We start from the raw sequence: 21,456 nt of genomic DNA, 5'->3' as shown, positions 1-21,456 counted from the left end.
CTCTTGTGATTACCTGGGTCACTCTTATTCTCTAACTGGAATATAGGCCCAACAATTACTATTCTCCAGTCATCTCAGGGTGTTTCCCTCAGTTCTTTGCACTTACCCAATTAACTAACGTACCAAAAAACCATGTGCCAGGTGTTCTCAATTTTGGGGGGCATCTGATAGAGGCTATTTCTTGCCATCCCATATGAAACATTAAGAGGTCTCAGCTTTATTTCTGCCTTCTCTGTATAAATTTTCATAGTCCCATATCTATGTGCCTGTTCTTCCCTGAGCATAGTCTTGTTTGGTATAATACTCTTTATTAAGAACTGGGACAAAGTAACAGGGTATTTTGGCCAAAGCCCAAATATTCAACTTCTGCCTCTCCGTTCTGCTGTCTTTTATATGTTTGTATACTGTACTATAAAATTCCTTGCCATTAGCTTGAATCCTAAGATAAGTTCATTTAAGGTAGTTCACAGAAGAAAAGCTTCCCGCTCCCTTCTCCCTGCAGCTATCTTCGTCCCACAAAAGTTACTCCAGAGGTTGGGAAGGGGGATTCCTGAATGATGTGGAATCATGCGTGTGAGGTGGCAGGGGCAGAGAATATAGGAAACTTCTGTGAATTTCCTTAAATTAACTTACTCCCTCCTCTCCCAGTATAAAAAGTATCAGTTGACTTTTAGCACTATTTATTTTTCTCTTTACATAGTGCTACTTAGTAATTCTGCTTATGATTTCTTTTTTTTTAATTGCTGTGCAATTGTCTGCACCGAAAGCCTTGTAATTACAGAAAAATCTCCTCTGGAAATGTTCAGTTTGTTTACTGGTTCTCATAAGGTTTTGAACAGATAATATAACTGCTTTTGATAAAAAGGATAAATGGAATTCTCTGTTGTGTAAGTTGCCAGTGAAGACCAGGTGTGAGGAACAAAAGTCTCTTCTGAATAAGAAGTGTGTGTGTTTGCACATGCTTGCACAGCCCTCAGGCTTATGTAAAGAGATCTGCTTTAGGAGGCTGAAGTCATAAGGCTTGTCAGTCCTGGATATCCTTTAGCCAGAAAGCTAGTTAGCCTGAAATCATTGAGATAATTGAGTATGAAAAAATGTGCTCTTTCATTCCAGATCATTCTCTTCAGGAACCAGCAACCTACTATGAACCATTGTACTTACATAAACCAGTTTTAAAATAGATTAAAAGATATATAAACCCAAGAAACAAGGAATTTGTTGCCTCATAAAGATTTTATAAGTGAAGTGGGGTGGGAGTGTGGTTTGGTTTTTTCTAGAACACCCCTTATGTAGGCAGAGCTCTTAGTTCTACCTTTGCTGGATTGGAGGTTTGTCACTTAACAGCAAATTGTTCCTTTTAGTGGGCTGTCCTAGATCCGTTTACCATGATTTACAGATGTAAAATTATTCCCATGCCTTCGAAATGTGTGTGTGATTCTTCTTTTGAAATGGGTAGTACATACTTTTGACTTCCTGCCAGATATGTAAATTACTAAGCTCCGTTCCTGGAGTTACTGAAATTCTTGTGAGCCAGATGTGTATTGCCTATTCCAACCAGATAGCTTTTTCTTTTTTAAAGAAAAGATGGTGTCCAGTGCATGTGTAAATAAAGCTACTATTTGTGCTTAAATGTAGATCTTTAAATTACGGAACTAGAACACAAACGTGTGTGCTTATCTAACTTGGATGATGATGATTTATTAATTTATATACTGCACATTAGCCAAGATGGCTTATAAGCAGTTTACAAGTGTAAAATAAGTGGCAAAAATCACATCTAATTAAAATACACACAAACAATTTCATCAAAAACATAAAATAAACATCCACAATTAAAATGTATTATAAAACAAACCCATTAAAACAGCTCAACAATTAAAACAGTAATTAGATTTGATTTCCTTAAATTGTGGTTTCCTTATTGGCCTTTCAGAATTCACACAGAAACAAACCACAAGGGTCTGTGATATAGAGGTATGTTGCAGAGGATCAAGGAATATGAATGCAACTTCTCTGCCACCATTGCACCCTCAAATAGCTGTCCAGTGGAGCTTTTCCCCAATTGTCAGGGGTCTGTTGACATCAACTCCTGGAAATGGAGTTTTAGGTGGAACGTTTTAGACAAGGCCCACTGTGAATTGTTTGCAAGGCACTGTGAGGGTAAAGTTGCTTGCCTCCATATCAGTCTTGATGCCTCATCCACATCTACTGTAGTCCCCAGTGAGGTGTCCAGTGCAACTTCTGCTACAACCTCTTGGGAGCAGTTACAGTTGATGTAGCCTGATGACGTGGATGAGATGCTTGCGACGATGCAGGCAGCAACGTGTCCTCTGGACCCTTACCCTTCTTGGCTTATTAAAGCTTGTCGAGGCAGTTTGACCGCGTGGATCCAGCATTTGGTCAGTGCATTGTTTCAGGAGGGAGTGGTTCCAGCTACCCTGAAAGAGGTGGTGATTCAACCGCTCCTGAAAAAGCCCACTCTGGACATATTGGTTTGTGACAACTACCACCCGGTTGCAAATACAGTAGGGCCCCACTCATACGGCAGGTTCCATTGCAGGCCCCTGCCAAAAAGCAAAAACCGCCGGAAAGTAGGGCCCTACTGTATTCCAGCTGTGAGCTCCCCGTGCTCCAGCTGATCACGCTCCAGCTAATCAGGTGGAGTGGGGGGAGCTCCAGCCACCGCACTCCAGCTGACAGCAATCAGCTGGAGCACGGCACATGGAGCTCTCTATGCTACAGCTGATCGTCCCACTGGTGCCGCCGTATTAGTGGAACGCCATAAAGCGGGGCCCTACTGTGTCCACTTCTTAGGGAAGGTGATTGAGAGGATTGTGGCACAGCAATTGCCAGTACTCTTGGCTGAAACAGATTACCTTGACCCATTCCAATCTGGATTCAGACCTGGTTATGGGATTGAATCGGCCTTGGTCACCCTGATGGATGACCTTTATTGAGAGGACAAGGGGCGTGCTCCCCTGTTGTTCTTACTTGATCTCTCAGTGGCTTTTGATACCATTGACCATGGTATCCTTCTGGGCCGACTTGGTGAGATGGGTATTGGAGGCACTGTTTCACAGTGGTTCTAATCCTATCTCCAATGTCATTTTCAGAGAATAGCATTGGGTGATTGTCTTTCAGCCCCCTGGCAGTTGTACTGTGGGGTGCCGCCTCCCATGCTGTTTAACATCTATATGAAGCCCTTGGGAGCGGTCATTGGGAGATTTGGGGCAAGGTGTCAGCAGTGTGATGAACTCTATTTCTGTGTAACATCTGAATCGGGAGAGGCCATGCAAGCCCTGGACTGCTGGCTGGACTCGGTGGTGGGCTGGATGAGGGCCCATAAACTGAATCCTAGTAAGACAGAGACGCTGTTGGTTGGTGGTTCCCGAGTTTGGATAATTGGTCAGTTGGCTGCTTTGGATAGGATCGTACACCCTCTGAAAGAGCAGGTCTGGGGGGAGTGCTCCATCTTTGTTACTACAGGCCCAGGTGACTTCAATGGCTAGGATGGCTTTTTACCAGCTTCAGCTGGTAAGACTGCTGTGGCCGTCTCTGGACTGGAATAGCCTAACCACTGTTTTCCATGCACTGGTAACTTCCAGACTGGATCACTGTAATGCGCTCTATGTGAGGCTGCCCTTGAGGTTGGTCTGGTGGCTGGAAGGTTGGTCTGGAAGCTGGTGCAAAATGCAGCAGCGAGACTGCTCACTGGGGCAGGGTATCGCCAACATGTCACCCCGCTGCTGAAAGAATTGCACTGGCTGCCCATTAGCTACCGGGGTAAGTTCAAGGTTCTAGTTTTGGTGTACAAAGCCCTGTACATCTTGGGACCAGGTTACCTGAAACACCGTCTTTCCCTTATATACCCAGTTGATCACTGCACTCTGCAGGTGAGAGTCTCCTGCAGATACCATCTTATCAGGAGGTCTGCAGAACATAGGAAACGGACCTTTAGTGTAGTGGCACCTACCCTTTGGAATTCCCTCCCCTTAAATACTAGACAGGCGCCATCTCTGTTATCTTTTCGGAGCCTACTGAAGACCTTCTTCTTTCAACAAGCCTTTTAAGTAGAGATCTTATCCCAGTCTGCATCTGTGTTGAAATTGCTTTTTAATATATTTTAAACCTCCTTTTTTAAAAATGTTTTAAAAGCTTTTTGTTTAAAGATTTTTACAGATGTTTTGTTTTAATGTTTGTAATGGTTGTTTTGTTTTAATATATTTTAAAGTCAGTTTTTGTCATGTTTTAAAGTGGTTTTGATGGCTTTTTTGCTGCCCTGGGCTTCTACTGCGAGAAAGGGGGGGATATAAATGTAATAAATAAGTTGGGATGAACAAGTTCAAAGATTTTCTTGATGACTTACTGACTGTTCCTGTTTCACAGGGGCTGGGAGCAGGTAGAAGTCACTTGCACTCCATATCAGAAGGAGTCTCCTAATTCTTTCTGGAATGTTGAAGATCACATCAATCCCAGATGTATGTGATTGAATGTACCTTTTTGTCATGAAAATATTTAGACTTCCCCTCCTATTGCTTGTCAGTTTTGAAGAGAGAATGTACTATAAAGCAGTTGAGGCGAAAGATTGAGAATTGGAATTTCTGAATAATTTCTCCAAAGATGAAATTTGGGCATGTTTCTTAGTCTTGGTCATATCCCCAAGGAAGTCTGTCATGATTCAAGTCTGACATTTTAGTGCACAGAGATTGGGGAAAGATGGCAATTCAGGGGACAATGCTGCATGGGGTTTTTTTTAACCATCCAGGGTATGCCACCCACATTGAACCTAATTTAATGCAGAAGAAATGACTGTATAATTAATCAGCAGATGTAATTAACATATGAAATTCCACTTTAAACTGTCTTCTTTTCTGTAGTGCCCAATATCAGCCTGGATGTTCTGAAACCTTCCTTTCCAGAGATTCTGCTGGAGTCTCACATGGTTATGATCCGAGTAGGTAGATTGGCTTGGATTCCATATTGTTTGTCCCTCTGTAGATAAAATGAAATACTTCTTTCATTTCTGTTGTAACTGTGCCAACTTGGGTCATATCTGGAACAGAAAGCACACTATTCGGTACAGGAGATTTGCCTTCAGCCCTTAGTGGTGGGGTTCTCAAGACATCTTGTGTGTTCATCTTGTGTGTTCGGGGAGGGCGTTTTGTGTATCTCTGGTATCCATCAAATATTGGAGAAGACATTGTCAAAAATTGAAGGAAGATACATTTTAGTTTATGCCATTGATATTACTATGATACAAGTAAACAAAAAAAATGGGTGAGGAGGAAGAAAAACAGATTTCAGAAAGCTCATGGTTGAAAGGAAGAGCTGGACCCTACTGGAATTTTGTGTCCAGACATTTGCTGCTCCCTAATTGAGACCATCAACTGAGCCCAAAAGTTACCAACTTTTTCATCCTGATTCTGAGAATCTGATTTCCCTGAGATGTTGAGAAACACTGTGCTTGTGTATGTGTAAAAGTTATCTGGAACTGTCAAATGTAACAGATGTGAAAATACAAATGTAGTATGAACTCTCATAGCAATAATGTTATGATATTCTTAACAAGGAAAATACATTATGTATATTTCTTCCGTTTTCTGAAAAGCAGTTACTGAAATAAACCCCAAAGCTTCCCACACTGATTCTGGGACCATTTCATTTAATTAAACTAAAGACACTTTCTTTCCTAGAGTGAAAGCAAACCTGGTGAGTTTATATGTTGTGGGACATTTTAATGTACATTGTTTACAATATAGAACCGTAGACATCTATTTGTGGAGGCTTCTGAAGCATTTCCCTTTTGATAGTGGTATCAAATTATGTTGTGTGTTTTTAGGCTGCCTCCACTAGAGGGCAATATAAATATGTTTGACAGGAAATAACAGTGAATGACTGGATGTGTGTGTGTGCGCGCATAAACTAGCTGTTGTGCAAATGCTTGTTAATATAATAAGTATTACCTTCCTGAATTGGACCAAAGGTCCATCAGTTCCAGCATTCTGCCTCCAGTGGTCGTCTGACTGGTGTCCCTGGGAAGCTCATAAACAGGGTTATGGTGAAGATAACCATCTCTTGCTGTTCCCTCTGAGACAGAGGCTGTCTAGAGAAAACATGTCTTTGAAGAAAATATTTTGGAAAAAGAGGGTTCTTGTAAACATGAGTGTGTGTACAATCTGCTATTCCCATCAGGAGATTACATGGTTAGAAGGATATGGTTAACCTGTGAATTGTGACAAATAAGTGGTATATATACCCTGAGCCCTTGTTAGAATAATATCTTAGGTGTTCCTATACACACTGAATAAAATTAAGATTGGGTATATTTGCAACATGTTTAGTTTTGGTTATTGTGGAGCTATGGACCCCCAGTGTCTCCCCCTGCCATGTGAACACAGAACCTCATGCTTGTGTTCCTCTGATTTTTCTGCCAAGAATCTCGGATTTGAACCAGTATTGTTTTTTCAGAATTTTGAATGTTTGGGTGATGGAACTTCTGCTGTTCAGCCTTAGAAAAAGGTATTTCCCAGATGCAAGAGAAGGTTCTCTAAGAAGAAGCCAGGTCTGTCAGAGATGTGGCAGTCTTTGGATAGGTACTTGGGCCTAGTCTATTCTAGGGAAGCCTAGCATCCTAATATAAATGGCATATGAATCTGTCCTCAGGAAATTCTCTGCCATCAGTGTAGTCTAGAAGTGTGGGAGAGTTTTGCAACAACAGATGCAGATGCAAGTGTGGAGGATAAGTCTGTCAGTAGATACAACTTTTGATGGCTACCTAGTTTAGAGGCAACATGCCTCTGAATTACCATTTGCTGGGGAATGACAGTGAGAGAGAACTATTGCTCTTGTGTTTTGCTTGTTGGCTTTGTAAAACAAGATGCTGGACTAGATAGGCCTTTTGACTGATCCAGCATGGTACTACCTATATGCACCATTTACATTTAAGAGCCTATATGTAAATGCAGGTATAAAGATCTTGCAGCATAACTGGTTACTGAATATAGCTTTATGTTTCTTCTAGGGGAATAGCGGCCTCAAACCAAAGGAGAATGAAGTCACATCTAAACCCTGGCACTGGCCTATCAATTACCAGGTATGTCAGAAAAGCTGATTTTGGGGGCTCTAGCTTTTTGAACATGTTTTCAGGATAACATTGCAAAGACCTGGCCCTCAACTGTGTCTGTAAATTTTCAGAATGCTCGTTTAAATGGCTTCTGCCCAAAACCAAGTCATTTTGTCCTCTTGTAGTTCTTGCTACTTGGAAACATGTTAAATACTCATTGACCCCTAAATAAACAGGGACTGCTGTTGTGTGACTGTTAAACATCAAAGTCTGTAGATGGCTGAAATGGTAGTATGTAAAATATGAGGCTCATAAAATACTGTATATTCTTGAAAATACCTGGTTATAGAAACTAAACTACTTTTGGGTATTGGAGACGCTTCTTGTAACAGAGGGCCCTTATGGAAACCTCAGGCTTAAGGTAAAAATGTAGACTGAATAAAAATTGCATTGATCACTTCTGGTGACAGTCATCAATTTCTTCATAGGGCCTGCGTTTTTCTGGAGTCAATGAAACAGACTACAGGGTTTATTTGCTAGGAAACCCGGTAAGAAGAATATGGTTTTGGTTCTGTTGGCCTCCCTAGAATAAGTGGCTTCCTCATTTCTCTCCAGCTATTTCCTCTCATTCCCCTCCCTATAGTTTTATGGTGCCTTTGTGAATCTTTGTCTACTTGCAAGGCTTTTCCTCACAGGTGATCTGGTGGCTGAACCTAATCACTATTGGATTGTATCTCATGATGGCAATATTCGTATCTGTGGCCATGAAGAGGGGAGTTCAGCTGACAGCTGAGCACAAAGGTAAAGTAAATTTCCTATTTCCTGTGTTTGTAACCTCTTATATTTTATGACTTCCTGCTGCAGGAACATTCACTGCCCATGGGTGGATGGGTGTGTGAGAGCATCTATTGGACACTGAGTGTAGTATCAAAAGGATCATGTTAACAGTGTGTGGAGTCTAAAGGCTCACAAATGAAGCTTTGCTGCATGTTTGGGGCCTCCCAAAAACTGCTCCAAACAGTTGAGGAGTTCTCTGTAATGGTATTCACTATAGAACAAGAAGGTTAAGTTTGTTGAATTTCCTGATCGCCAGCTGAAGGGTAATCTACTGGGCCATTGAGAGTTGTGTGTGTGTTATGTGCCTTCAAGTCGATTACGACTTACGGCGACCCTATGAATCGGTGACCTCCAATAGAGAATTGTTAGCTGGTGCTTATTCTTTATTGTGCACATTGGCTTTTCATTTGTATAAATGATATTAGTAATGGTTTATTGTGTAGTAGCAACAAAGGATTTATGGAAAGTCTCGTACTGTGGGTCTTAACCAGAAAGCTCTTTTTAAACCTTTTGGGAGCTTCTTGACTAGTTCAAATATCCATGAGACCTCCTTTGTTTCTGCATGGGATCATGATATCAACTGAAGAAACAGTTCTTTTATCTAGCTTTTCATGATGATCAGTGAAGTGCCAATAATGTCCTTAACCTATGCTGGTTTGGAGGTATATCAATTGCTAACATACATACTGGAAGTAGATTTTTGTTATTTACTATGTAGTCTGGTTGGCTTGTTGTGAATACATTTCTCTGAGCATATGACAGCAGTACTCTTATCTCCAGAGCTCTAAACTGGGTTGTATCTAATAAAATTGCCCTATTCTTACAACGATTTCTGCTTGCTCAATGGAACTTCCTCTCCTCCCCCCACACCTCACAACTTCTGGATCAGATTTGCAGAGGAGAGGGAGAGGAGGTACTGTTGCAAAATCAGAAGTCTTTGCGCAGACAACAACTTCATCAGAGTATTTTATACACTCCATGAAGCAAGATCTCTGCTGGAAGCTTTATGAACAAATGTTTATATGCTTTGGGATGAGAAGAATTCAAGAAATGTGATCAGGACCTCAGAAGTGTATGTGTGTGTTGTGTTCCAGAGCTTTCTCAAGTCCTGCTGCGTGGTGGAGGAAGGATTATGCTGGGATGGCTTCTCCATTACTTTCCTTTCTTTATGATGGGCAGAGTGCTCTATTTTCATCATTACTTCCCTGCCATGCTTTTCTCTACTATGTTGACAGGTAAGTTTGATCACAACACACAACAGAATCTAAAAATCATGGTAGATTAAGAGAGTTTTGCAAAGGCATGTGTGTCAACTATCATATTTTCATTCACTAATAGTTGATTTAGGGTTAATGCTTTGAAAGCTGCTTCAATAAACTATATCTTTATCATCAGTAAAACCAATGTGGTCTACACGTCAATCAGGGAGATTTGGATTCAAATGGCATTTCTTACCAGGTAGCGTTGGGCATCTTATTCTCCACTCTCATCACTTCCTTATCTTTTAACATGGATATAAGACCTACCCAGAGATTTATTATGAGGATGTCTGTGTAAAAAAAACTTATATCCCCAAAGTGCTGGTGAAATCGTCTGTGTTTATAATGTTTTATATTTTGCTGTTTATGCTAAGGATATTGGTGAGCTAAAAAAGTAATTTCGGTCTGAAACTCCCATCCCTCTTACTAGGAGATTCTGTTCTATAGTTGTAGCTTTTCTTTTTTTAATTGCCATTTTACTTCATTTTGCATCTTACTATCCACTGTCTAGCAAAATAAAGCATATTTCTGAACTTAGCTTGATTCTTCTTTTTTTTATTCTTGAAAGAGACGACAATTTAAGGAGAGGACAGTAGTAGCAATATAATGAGAAGTTCAAGATGTGATTTTTAACATCTAATGCTGCTTTCAGCAGGGACTAATGCAAATGCCCAAGTTGTCTGGTAAAATAAGGAATATTAGCTTTCTGCCATTGGAAATATCTTCAATTGATGTGTTGGTTCTGGGCTGTGTCTATATGCATTGATATTATTACTGAATTCTCCATGGATTATTTCTAATTCTGGTGTACCTGGCTGACCTCTCTTTTCCTTTTTCTCCATCAGGAATTACATGGGATGTCTTCCTGAAATTCTGTGCTTGGTCTCTGTCAGCCAACATCCAGACTAGGAAGGTTTATAATTATGGGATAATGGGGTTGATTCTCCTCACTATGTACAGGTGAGAGTTGATTCCTGAGCTGTTAACACACATTTGAGGGATACAATCATAGAATCATAGAATAGTAGAGTTGGAAAGTGCCTATAAGGACATCAAGTCCAACCCCCTGTGCAATGCAGGAATCCAAATCAAAGCATTCCTGACAGATGGCTATCCAGCTGCCTCTTGAATGCCTCCAGTGTCGGAGAGCCCACTACCTCTCTAGGTAATTGATTCCATTGTCATATGGCTCTAACAGCTAGGAAGTTTTTCCTGATGTCCAGTCGAAAACTGGGTTCCTGCAACTTGAACCCATTATTCTGTGTCCTGCACTCCGGGACGATCGAGAAGAGATCCCGGCCCTCCTCTATGTGACAACTTTTCATGTACTTGAAGAGTGCTATCGTATCTCCCCTCAGTCTTCTCTTCTCCAGGCTAAACATGCCCAGTTCTTTCAGTTTCTCCTCATAGGGCTTTGTTTCCAGTCCCCTGATCATCCTTGTCGCCCTCCTCTGAACTTGTTCCAGTTTGTCTGCATCCTTTTTGAAGTGCGGAGACCAGAACTGGATGCAGTATTCAAGATGAGGCCTAACCAGTGCTGAATAGCGGGGAACTATTACTTCATGCGATTTGGAAACTATACTTCTGTTAATGCAGCCTAATATAACATTTGCCTTTTTTGCAGCCACATCACACTGTTGGCTCATATTCAGGTTGTGATCAACGACAATTCCAAGATCCTTCTCACATATCGTATTGCTGAGCCAAGTATCCCCCATCTTATAACCAAGCATTTGGTTTCTTTTTCCTAAATGTAGAACTTTGCATTTATTCCTGTTGAATTTCATTCTGTTGTTTTCAGCCCAATGCTCCAGCCTATCAAGGTCCCTTTGACTTTTGTTTCTGTCTTCCGTGGTATTAGCTATGCCCCCCAATTTTGTATCATCTGCAAATTTGATAAGCATGCTCTGTACCTCCTCATCCAAGTCATTAATAGAAATGTTGAAGAGCACTGGGCCCAGGACCGAGCCCTGTGGTACTTGTTACTTGTGCCCAGTTTGAGAAGGAACCATTGATAAGCACTCTTTGAGTACAATTCTGGAGTCAACTGTAGATCCACCTGATAGTTGTTCCATCCAGCCCACATTTAGCTAGCTTGCTAATCAGAATATCATGGGGCACTTTGTCAAAAGCTTTGCTGAAGTCGAGGTATATTATGCCCCCAGCATTCCCACAGTCTACAAGGGAGGTTACCCGGTCAAAAATGAGATAAGATTAGTTAGGCAGGATTTGTTCTTCATAAAACCATGTTGGCTCCTAGTAATCATCGCATGTTTTCAAGGTGCTTACAGACTGACTGCTTTATAATCTGCTGCAGAGTTTTTCCAGGGATTGATGTTAGGCTGACTAGTCTGTAGTTCCCCGGTTCCTCCTTTTTCCCTTTTTTGAAGATAGGGACAACATTAGCTCTCCTCCAGTCATCTGGCACTTCACCAGTCTTCCATGATTTCGCAAAGATAATAGACAGCGGTTCTGAGAGTTCTTCAGCCAGTTCCTTCAATACTCTAGGATGCAGTTTATCGGGCCCTGCCAATTTGAACTCGTTCAAAGTGATTAGGTATTCCTTGACCATTTGTCTATCAGTCTCAAGCTCCAATCCTGCCCGTTCTACTTCATGTTTCCCAGGAGGGTCACAGATCCTTTTTTGGGAGAAGACAGAGACAAAGTAGGAATTGAGGACTTCTTCCTTTTCTTTGTCATCTGTTATCATTTTGCCATTCTCACTGAGTAGCTGTGCCACCATTTCCTTCCTCTGTTTTTTACTATGGACATACATGAAGAAAGCTTTTTTGTTGCTTTTAGCATCCCTTGCTAACCTCAGCTCATTCTCAGCTTTAGCCTTCCTGACACCATCCCTGCAATTCCGTGATACCTGCCTGTACTCTTCCTTTGTGGCTTGGCCTTCTTTCCACTTCCTGTATGTGTCCTTTTTCAGGTCCTCTCTAAGCTTTTTGTGAAGCCACATTGGCTTCTTCTGTTGTTTCCCCCCTTTTTTCCTTGTTGGAATTGCTAGCCATTGCGCTTCTAAAATTTCCTTTTTTAGAAACTCCCACCCATCTTGGACTCCTTTTCTCATTAGGGTCGCTTGCCATTGAACCATACTTACAATTGCTCTGAGTTTATTAAAATCAGCTTTCCTGAAGTCCAGGGTGCGCGTATGGCTACTCTCAGCTTTTGCTTCTGTTAAAATCAAGAATTCAAGTATGGTGTGGTCACTTTCCCCGAGTTCCCGTAACTGCCACTTCATCCACCAAATCATCTCTGTTGGTTAGAATCAAGTCCAGGATAGCTGATCCTCTGGTTGCTTCCTCCACTTTCTGTAGGAGGAAGTTATCTGCAACACAAGTCAGAAATTTCTTGGAGGGGCCATATTTGGCAGAATTTGTCTCCCAACAGATACCGGGATAATTGAAATCCCCCATTACTACTACATCATGCCTCCTCGAATCATTGGCAATTTGCTTTTCAAAAGTTACATTCTCGTCTTCTCCTTGATTGGGTGGTCAGTAGTAGACTCCAAGCACCACAGTCCTTTTATTACTTGCCCCATTAATTTTAATCCAGATACTCTCGGTGGAGCTACCAAGCTCATCTTCCTGTATTTCTGTGCAGGGATATATATTTTTAACATATAGCGTGACTCCACCTCCCTTTTTATTCCTTCTGTTCTTTTTGAACAAGTTATATCTTCAATTGCTGTATTCCAATCATGGGAGTTATCCCACCAAGTTTCAGTTAAACCTATGAAGTTATAATTGTCCTCCTGTATTAAGAGTTCAAGTTCATCCTGCTTGTTTCCCATGCTGTGCGCATTAATATACAGGCATCGAAGACCATGTGATTTATGGCCTGGCTTCCTTACTACATTTTTCTGAGGACTGTCACTGCTCCCTATTACAGCCGATCTCTCTGCTCCCGTTACTGTGCACAAGCCTTCATCAGTCGTTACCACCAAGTTTACATCTCCCTCCCCCTTAGGATTCAGTTTAAAGCCCTCCTGATGAACTTCTCCATGCTGTGGCCAAACACATTCTTCCCAGTCCTTGTGAGATGTAACCCATCACTTGCCAGCAATCTATCTTCCAGGAAGTATAGCCTGTAGTCCCAGAATCCAAATCTCTCATGTTGGCACCACCTTCGTAGCCATTCATTCACACGGAGTATTTTTCTTTCCCTTTCTACTCCTCTTCTAAGTACTGGAAGGATGGATGAAAAAACTATCTGGGCTCCAAAGTTCTTGAGTTTCCTTTCCAGAGCTTCAAAGTCTGATGTGATTTCTTCATAGCTCCGTTTGGCAGTATCATTTGTTCCTACATGGATGAGGAGAAAGGGATACCTGTTGGTGGGCTTGATGAGTGATGGCAACCCTTCCGTCACATCTCTAATCCGTCCTTCTGGTAGACAGCATACCTGGCGAGTCAACGGATCTTCTCTGCATACTTGGGTTTCGATCCCATGCAGTAGGGAGTCTCCCACTACTAGAACTCTTCACTTGTTCTTGTTGTGGGGCGAAGTTTCATTGTCCCTGCTTGACTGAGCTTCAGCCTCTTGCTCGTTGTTGCATGGGGTCTCCTGTAATTCTTCCACCACAGGCTGTCCTCCAGTCTCCTCCTCGAGTGGTTGAAAACGGTTCCATAGTTCCACTGGTGAAGGGTGTGTTCTAGCTCTTCTGCTCCAAACTGTCACCCTTTCCCACAGAGTTTCCTTCACTTCATTGTTCCTCTCCAAAGCAGTCTCCTCTTCTGTTACCACCTGCTGTTGCTCTTCCACCTCCACTTCTCTGTGCTGCTTTTGTTCCAGTGTTCTGTCTAAGAACTCTTCATCTTCTCTTATAGTTCTCAGTGTGGCCACCCGCCGTTCCAGACCTCTCACTTTTTCTTCCAACAGTGCCACGAGCTTGCACTTGTTGCACGTGTATGCCATGTTGTTCTCAGGCAAGAAAACACACATGGCACACACCTTGCAGGTCACAATCACTGGAGTATCCTTCCCGCTCATACTCTCTTCTACCTTTTGTTTCTTTCTAACTGCTTGTTTTGGAGTGGCCTGTGCTTTGTCCTGTCCTACTACAGGGTAAACCTGAGAGTCCCACTGGTATGCGGTGTGCTGTACAAGGAGAATTAGTAATTTGGGTTTTTTGGGGGGGGTTTAGGGACCTCCCCCTTAACCTCCCCTGTGGAACTCCTTTGTCAAACTCCTGTTTTCTCTCCTTGTTCGCTCGCTCTGTTCGCTCGTTCTCTGAAAGCTGGCTTGCTTATATGTCCTTACCTGTAGACTAACTGAGACAGGTTGCTTTGCTCTGCTCTGCTCTGCTCTGTTAGGAGTCAGGAAACAGAATGAAAGTCCCAGCACACACAGCTGCTACTTGTTGCCCTCAGCAGTTCTCAGGCCACACCCTTAAGCCAATAGCTAACAAGCCACACCCCTTCCAATCAAGCTGCTATGGAGCCCTTCAGAGCACACAGCTTAGAGCACATAGCTTCAGAGCCCTCTTGGCCTCTTTCCTCAATACAGCTTCTTTGTCAAACTCCTGTTTGCTCTCCCTGTTCACATGCTCTCTGAAAGCTGGCTTGGTTATATGTCTTCACCTGTAGACCAACTGAGACAGTTCCCTCTGCTCTGCTCTGCTCTGTTTAGGAGTCAGGAAACAGAATGATATTTTTGAGGTGGATAAGTCGTCATGTTGTATTCGTCTGGTCTTGTGAAAGGCCTTTCATAGTTACCAAACACTGAAGAATACTACAAATTAAGCAGGAAGCCATGTGGGGATGGTCTCACACAACTGTTTCCCTGTGTGGAAGGGAAAAGTAACCATCGGGAAGCTGGGCCATTTTTTGGTCACATTAATGGCTTTTGATAGTGAGTAATGCTAACTTTCATCGATTGCCCTGCTTTGGGAACTGCCTCTTCTGAAATGCTTAGACAGCAGCAGTCTTAGCAGTTTCATAATGGGTCAAGTGCATCTCTTGTTGCAGTGTCACAATATAATGATTACACAAGCTTTTCTTTTACAATGGCCTATTCTCTTTTACTGCAGAGTTTAGTGGGCAATACATCTAATAGCTTCCATTGGGTTCAATCCTCTAAAATATGTGAATGAAGTCTGATCTACCTTGCAAGTTTTCATAGTACCAGTCGCTGCTATAATAATTTAATAATTCAAGATTTGTCAATAGTAACTGCAGTAGCCCTGCAACTTGTATCTATCCCAGCCAGCATGGGTAATTTTCAGGGATGATGTCATCCAACAACATCTGGAGGGCTCCACATAGGCTACCCCTCCCCTAGGGGATGCTGAGATGTGCTCTGCTGTTGTGACATTGGGTCTCTAGGAATTTGATTCATGTCTAGATCTTTTCCACAGCTTCTACCTCTTCCATCCTCTCTCCTATGGAATGATAGGACCTCTGGCTTCTGATCCTAACAGCCCAATGGCAGGGCTTAGGTGGCTGGAAACATGGGAGTTCTAGATACAACCTGAAAAAAGGGAATGAAACAGAAGAACAGAAGTGGTGAAACCCATTACTTGAGAGCTGTGGAGTATCTGTTCCCCAACTGCATTTCTGTACTGAGACAGTGGACTGTCAACTTTGAGGTCTGAGAAAAGGAGGCGGCAACCATGAAGGAGAACCAGTGGAGCTCCAGTTATATGAGCCTGCTGCTACTTTAAAGTTTAAACCATCCAAGCAATATGTTAACAGCCAAATGGCTGTGACCTTCACAGCAGTGTCATTTTTGTGTGAGTTGGAGGGTGTATATGTTTTGCGAGGGTATAATATGTCTACCTGACTCTGTTTATATGTGATTTAACAGTGCTCAGGAAAGATCAAGCATGTGTAAGAGAGAGGAAACAGTCTTCTGAGATCAAGACAGTTAATATCTAATTTATTTGTTTTTTGTTGATCTTAAAGGGGTATGTGTGTAGAGGAGGCACATATACACACACTTGTATGTGTTCCTGAGATAAGCTGCTGTTCTAAGTTTCAGGAACTTGGACATAAAGTGTGAAGCCTTCTGAAATTCTGTGCCTTGTCTGCCCCTCAGACAAAAGGCAATGAGGTGTTCATATCTTTGCATAATGCCTTTGCTGCCCGAGCACAGATATCCATTCAAAATAGACTTAGCAGCAACCTGGAAGATCTCATGCAGCAATGAAGCTGTGGCATTCCAGTCATCACATTGCTCTTTAGTTTAAGAAGCTCCAAAGAAGAGAGATCTGTTCATTTTTTATTTTTGTTTTAGGTTTCCTACCCTAAATTCCTCTGACAGTGAGGAATGGTGCCTTTGGTGTGTGTGTGTGCATGCCAAAAGTTGAACACATAATAAGTTAAAGCTTGTGCTGAGAGCTTTATTGTCACTCATCGTACTAATCTGGTTGCCTACTAACACTCCTTCCAGCGGGGAAGCCGGTACTTCGTTAATGAATGTAGAGTGTGTAGAACATGCTGCTAACTGTTATGATATTGGAATGTTGATTTTTATATATATATATATATATATATGCATATTATTTTTGAGGATAATTTAATTACTATGCTGTGATAAGCTATCAGAAAAGAGGAGATGTAGCCTGAGAGCAGAACAAAACTCTTCAGTTGGTTAGAGGGAATGCACTTCTGACGTTGGGTTTGTTTTTTTTACAAAATCTGGACAAAAAGATTGAGCAAGGCATTCTCCTGCAACATGTTTTTTAAATTCCAATTTTTGTTTTCCAGAGCAAATTTGGTCTTATCTCCAGTCAAATTGGTCCCCGAAGTCTCCTTTTGTATATGAAAAAAAAATTGAGGCCACCAAATAATTCATTTTAGCGTCTGCATTAAGCTTGAAGCCTGCCACTTCCTATCCCTCTGTGCCATCATCAAAGGGATAGCTCTGTTGGCATGGAGACTATATGCCAACATCCCCAGGAGAGGCTAGGTGAATATGAGCTATGCTGACTGTCTGAAACTCAGACTGCCAAGCCCATTAAGAGGGGAAATGAAAGACTGTTTTAGCTGGTCTTGCTTAACAGTGTAAGACTGCCATGACCAGTTTTTAGTTAGCTGTAGTAAGCTAGCAGAAGCAGTGAAGGGTTCCAGCCTTTTATTTTAACTGCCCTTTTGACAACTAACAGGAATCACTGAAATGAGTTATTGGTTTTGATACACTTACCATTTTGTATGACAGGAAACATGCTTCTTTGGGTTATCTGACTCTTCAGAGATTATATATAGAAAAGAAGGGAAATCATGAAAACTTTCCATTCTTCACCTCTGCCACTGAGAGAGACAGCAGACTGCAAGTACAATAGATTATAAGCAGTAGCAGCATATCTGATAATTATAAAAAGGCAATAAGATATGCAAGGGGCTTGGCTATCTTGTACTTCATTAAGGGCTCAAGTGTTACTCTTGACTAGATTTCATTGATGCGAGGTTCCATCACTTGGTGCCTAAAATGAACTGTTCATTTTTACCTTTATTTCTGGATTCTACATTATAGTACTCTTCTATAGCAGTTTAAATATGTACACCCCTTGGAGCAGGTATGGTTGCTTTTTGGAGGAGGGAAACCATTTTTTTTCTCCTTAAGAATTAGAGATTGACCAAGGAAACATTTTTACTACTTAATTCAAATATTCATCAAGATTCTTCCTTGGATTCTGCAGTACTCCAGTGGATGACTGTTCAATGTAGCCTTGCCTTGCATTCTGAGAAAACTCGCATTCCAACATACACATGTACACCCTAAGAGAACTATCCCAAGCTGGAAAATGTTGCAGTTACGCCTTCTGACGTTTGTCTGGCAGAACTGCTTTACTACTGTTGAAAAGGATCGTTGATACTAAACATACAAAATCAGACTGTATTTAAAAAACCAATGGGCTTCATAGAACCATGTAGCATTAAGAGAAGTAGTTGGCCTCTTACCCATCCCCTCTAGGAGATTCTAATAAAAACCTCTGGATGCCCCCTTAACCCTTCCAGTACCAGTTACAGAGCAAGTAATTAAATGTTGTAGACAAGATCTGTGATCCTGAGTTGTTTTGAGTGACTGTACCTTAGCTGGTCAGCAAATATGATTTAGCTGTGGACAAGCCACCTTCCATTTGGTAAAGGGTGTTAATGGATGCTGGTGTCTCTAAACCATTAATGCCTTTCTACAAATCTCTTCTTGGCTTTTCAGGGCTTTGAAATCTTAGCTTAGCAACTCACCTATTGCCACACAGTTCTTATTAACAATAGCAACAACCATTCATGTTTGGAGCCTTTTTTCCCTTTTGAAAACTCCCACAGTATTTGTCTCAAGAGAGTATGGATCAGATTGTGTTTTCTTGACTGCAAAAACTTCTTAAAGAAGACAGGCCTATATGGCTCTGCAGATTTCATCCATGATGTTTAAAGGGCAGTAAAATTTTGTTGCCCTTCCAAAAGTTTGCATTTATAGGATCATTGACTTCCCTCCCAATGGCTGTATTTACATAGCCTAGACTCTGGATCTAGTAATCAGAACTGTATACTTAACATATTCTATAGAACTGCCTCTTCTGTCCCCTTCCCCATGCTGTTATTAGAACCCAGAGGATATTGTCATGATGCAATGCATGCCTAACTAAAACCTTTGTCTTGAGCATAGTTTTTTTCTTCTGTACTAGTGCAGGATTAACAAATATTCTACAGCATTCCTTCTAAGAAGGAACAATGAACACAGCAATAAAAAAAACCCTGATCTGCTTCTTGCAGGATGATATTACGGTAGCTCTCTCCTAACTTGGTTTCTCATTCTGTTTGTTATGGTCAAGAACCCCATGTCCAGAGTGCACCAGATAATGTTTGTCAGAAACCACTGTTCTTTTATTTATATAGAATCCTAACTGATGTGTAGACAGAGCTGAACTACTCATTCAGAGACATCCCATTGTCAGCATTTCCTGAACTGTATCATTTGAGATTGAAAATAGAGGATCAATCACATTTGAATATTTCTTCACTTAAAAACAAATATGCATATATACTGCTAGCATATCAGGTAGGCTGGGCTGGAACCCTTCTCTCTGATATGGGAACTTCTTGCAGGCAGGAAATTTCTGAAGTGGAGGAACATTCATGCAATCCTTCACTTCTGTCCTGAAGTGAGTGCTGCACCATGTAATATTTCTGAATCTGTAGTTCATCTCTAACTTAATTGTTTTAAAGGAGTGATTTGGGCTGTGCCTTAGGCATCAGTGGGTCTGTAGTTATGTATTGTCTAGTGATCTTAGACAACCTTCTGCATTATGAATTTGTCTTACTAATGCTGCTAATATTGAAGTGTGTGTGTGTTGTATGTGTCTTTTGTACATGACCACCATCGGTATTTCTAACAATGTATTTCACTGCTCTGCGGTGTAATGCCACTAAATGGAAGGATAACTGTCTTAGGACAGGCACTGCTTTTTGTAAAGGGATTAAGTGAACATTGAATAGATTTTTCTTATGTAATAAATAGCCTCTCTTTCCAATGTCTTGTTGATTTCTGATTTTTATTATTTTTTCTACTTTGTCTATAGGAATAGGATGAAAAATAAGGGCTATATTACTGCAGAGGACACTAATCACACTAATGCTGATCATAGTGTAGCCATCGCCCATGATCCCACTTGTTTTTCTGCGTTCCATCAGGAAAAACAAGACTTAACTCATCCACCCCTTGAATGAAAAGTGTGTATGCACATAGGATGGGAGGATTACAGAGGAAATGTGTTTGTGAACTCATACCCAGTGGCAATGGTTTGTCACACTTTGGTGGAATCTCTTGGATCCCTGCTAGACTTTTACTTGTGTTGACTGGCCAGAGTTTGACTCTGAAGTTAACAGTGGCCTTTTTGATCCATAGAGAAACCCATATAGTTTCTCATGATCCTGATGTTGGCATCTGGTTCCCAAGTTGCTCTTAATATACAGAACTTGATTATCTGATCCATTTGAAAAAAAAAAGTTTAATGATCTCATTTTGTTCCTGTTGGATGTTGCCCTGATTACAAAATCAAATGGTTTATCAAAATTGAAAGAATATTGCCTGTATTATAAAATGCAGTTGCATGCAAATTGAGAACCTTATAGTAGAACAGCAAGTTCAAAACAAGAATAGTTCTGATATAATTTAATAATCTGAGTGTTGTGTATCCAGCTGAGGGACCAAGATGAGAGCTTGGAATAGTTGGCGGGCAGATGTTCCATGCGTGAGGACAGTAAAGAGGGCTACTTACAATGTAGACTTACATACACCAGAGGGAAATTGATATGATCATTTTTAAAAATACATTGTATATTAGCAAACTTGGTGGTGCCTCTTTGTTCTACCCACACATACATGCCCTTTTAATTAGTTAATGGTAATGCCACTGGCAAGATTGTCTAGAAAATCTGCTTCCAGTGGGACTGAATATATGTTGATTATGGAGTGGGGTAGACTAGCAATTCATAAATGGTGCAGCTATTGCTACATTAGCTAGTGTGATAAATCTTCTAAAGCTGAAGAGTTTTTAGAATTTAATGGTCCATGTGAAATACATCAAAACTCATCCAGTTTCTGAATAGGCATGTCTGAATACATGGGAAAATGGCAGCAGTCAGCTCCCTTGTTTGACAGTCTCCACAAAGGTGCCAAGAGCATCCTTTGGTAAGGTGCTCAATGATTTTCCTCTCACTTCCCCCTACGTCTTGTTGAGTTGATGAAGGAATTCAGGTGAGATGGAAAGAAAAAATGTAAAGATGCTCATTATGCTGCAATGATGAGTTGGAGGAAGCTGAAGGCACAGAAATGTCTAGTGCAAGCTAATAGAAGGTAGATTATAGCATGAGGCTTGGAGTTTGCTTGCTTATTTATTTATTTTAAACATTTTTATGCAGGCCTTCATACCAGATTTCAGGACAGTGAACAGCATATAGCAAATTAAAAAGGAGGAAAAACAGTAGAGATAAAACCTTAAAACAGATTGCAATGTGGTTGATTAAATCAATAGAATCTGTTAAAATGCATGGATAACTAGAATTGCTTTTGCTTGGAGCTAAATAATGGCAATGTTGGTGCCAGGAAAACCTCCTTGGTATATCACTACCATGAGAGCTGTTGTATTTTATTTTTGTACCTCCTGGAGTAAATATGTGGTGGAGATAGACCTTGGCAGGTGATATTTAATAACAGGCAGGTTGATAGGGGAGTAGTTACTCCTTCAGGTACTTGAATTCCAAACCATTTAGGGCTTTAAAGGTAAGAACGAGCTCTTGAATTGAGCCTGGAAGTGAACAGACTGCCAACAAAGCTCTTTTAAAATTG

At 41.2% G+C, this 21,456-nt stretch overlaps 1 protein-coding gene across 2 annotated transcripts in view; it reads left to right on the top strand.

The window, feature by feature from the left end:
• Positions 1-19,624, top strand: part of POMT2 (protein O-mannosyltransferase 2) — a 48,990-nt gene extending 29,366 nt beyond the window's left edge. For both annotated transcript variants that reach the window (XM_061611830.1, XM_061611831.1), the window contains exons 14-21: positions 4,387-4,478; positions 4,878-4,954; positions 7,022-7,093; positions 7,552-7,611; positions 7,759-7,864; positions 8,995-9,135; positions 10,005-10,119; positions 15,524-19,624. In XM_061611830.1, the coding sequence (XP_061467814.1) occupies positions 4,387-4,478; positions 4,878-4,954; positions 7,022-7,093; positions 7,552-7,611; positions 7,759-7,864; positions 8,995-9,135; positions 10,005-10,119; positions 15,524-15,629 (769 nt within the window). In that variant the 3' untranslated portion in view covers positions 15,630-19,624. The remainder of the gene's footprint in view (positions 1-4,386; positions 4,479-4,877; positions 4,955-7,021; positions 7,094-7,551; positions 7,612-7,758; positions 7,865-8,994; positions 9,136-10,004; positions 10,120-15,523) is intronic.
• Positions 19,625-21,456: the final 1,832 nt, after the last annotated feature.

Source organism: Rhineura floridana, chromosome 2, assembly GCF_030035675.1.
Source record: "Rhineura floridana isolate rRhiFlo1 chromosome 2, rRhiFlo1.hap2, whole genome shotgun sequence".
NCBI lineage: Eukaryota > Metazoa > Chordata > Lepidosauria > Squamata > Rhineuridae > Rhineura > Rhineura floridana.
The sequence above is the reverse complement of the archived record's forward strand: the minus strand, read 5'-3'. Positions and strand labels throughout refer to the sequence as shown.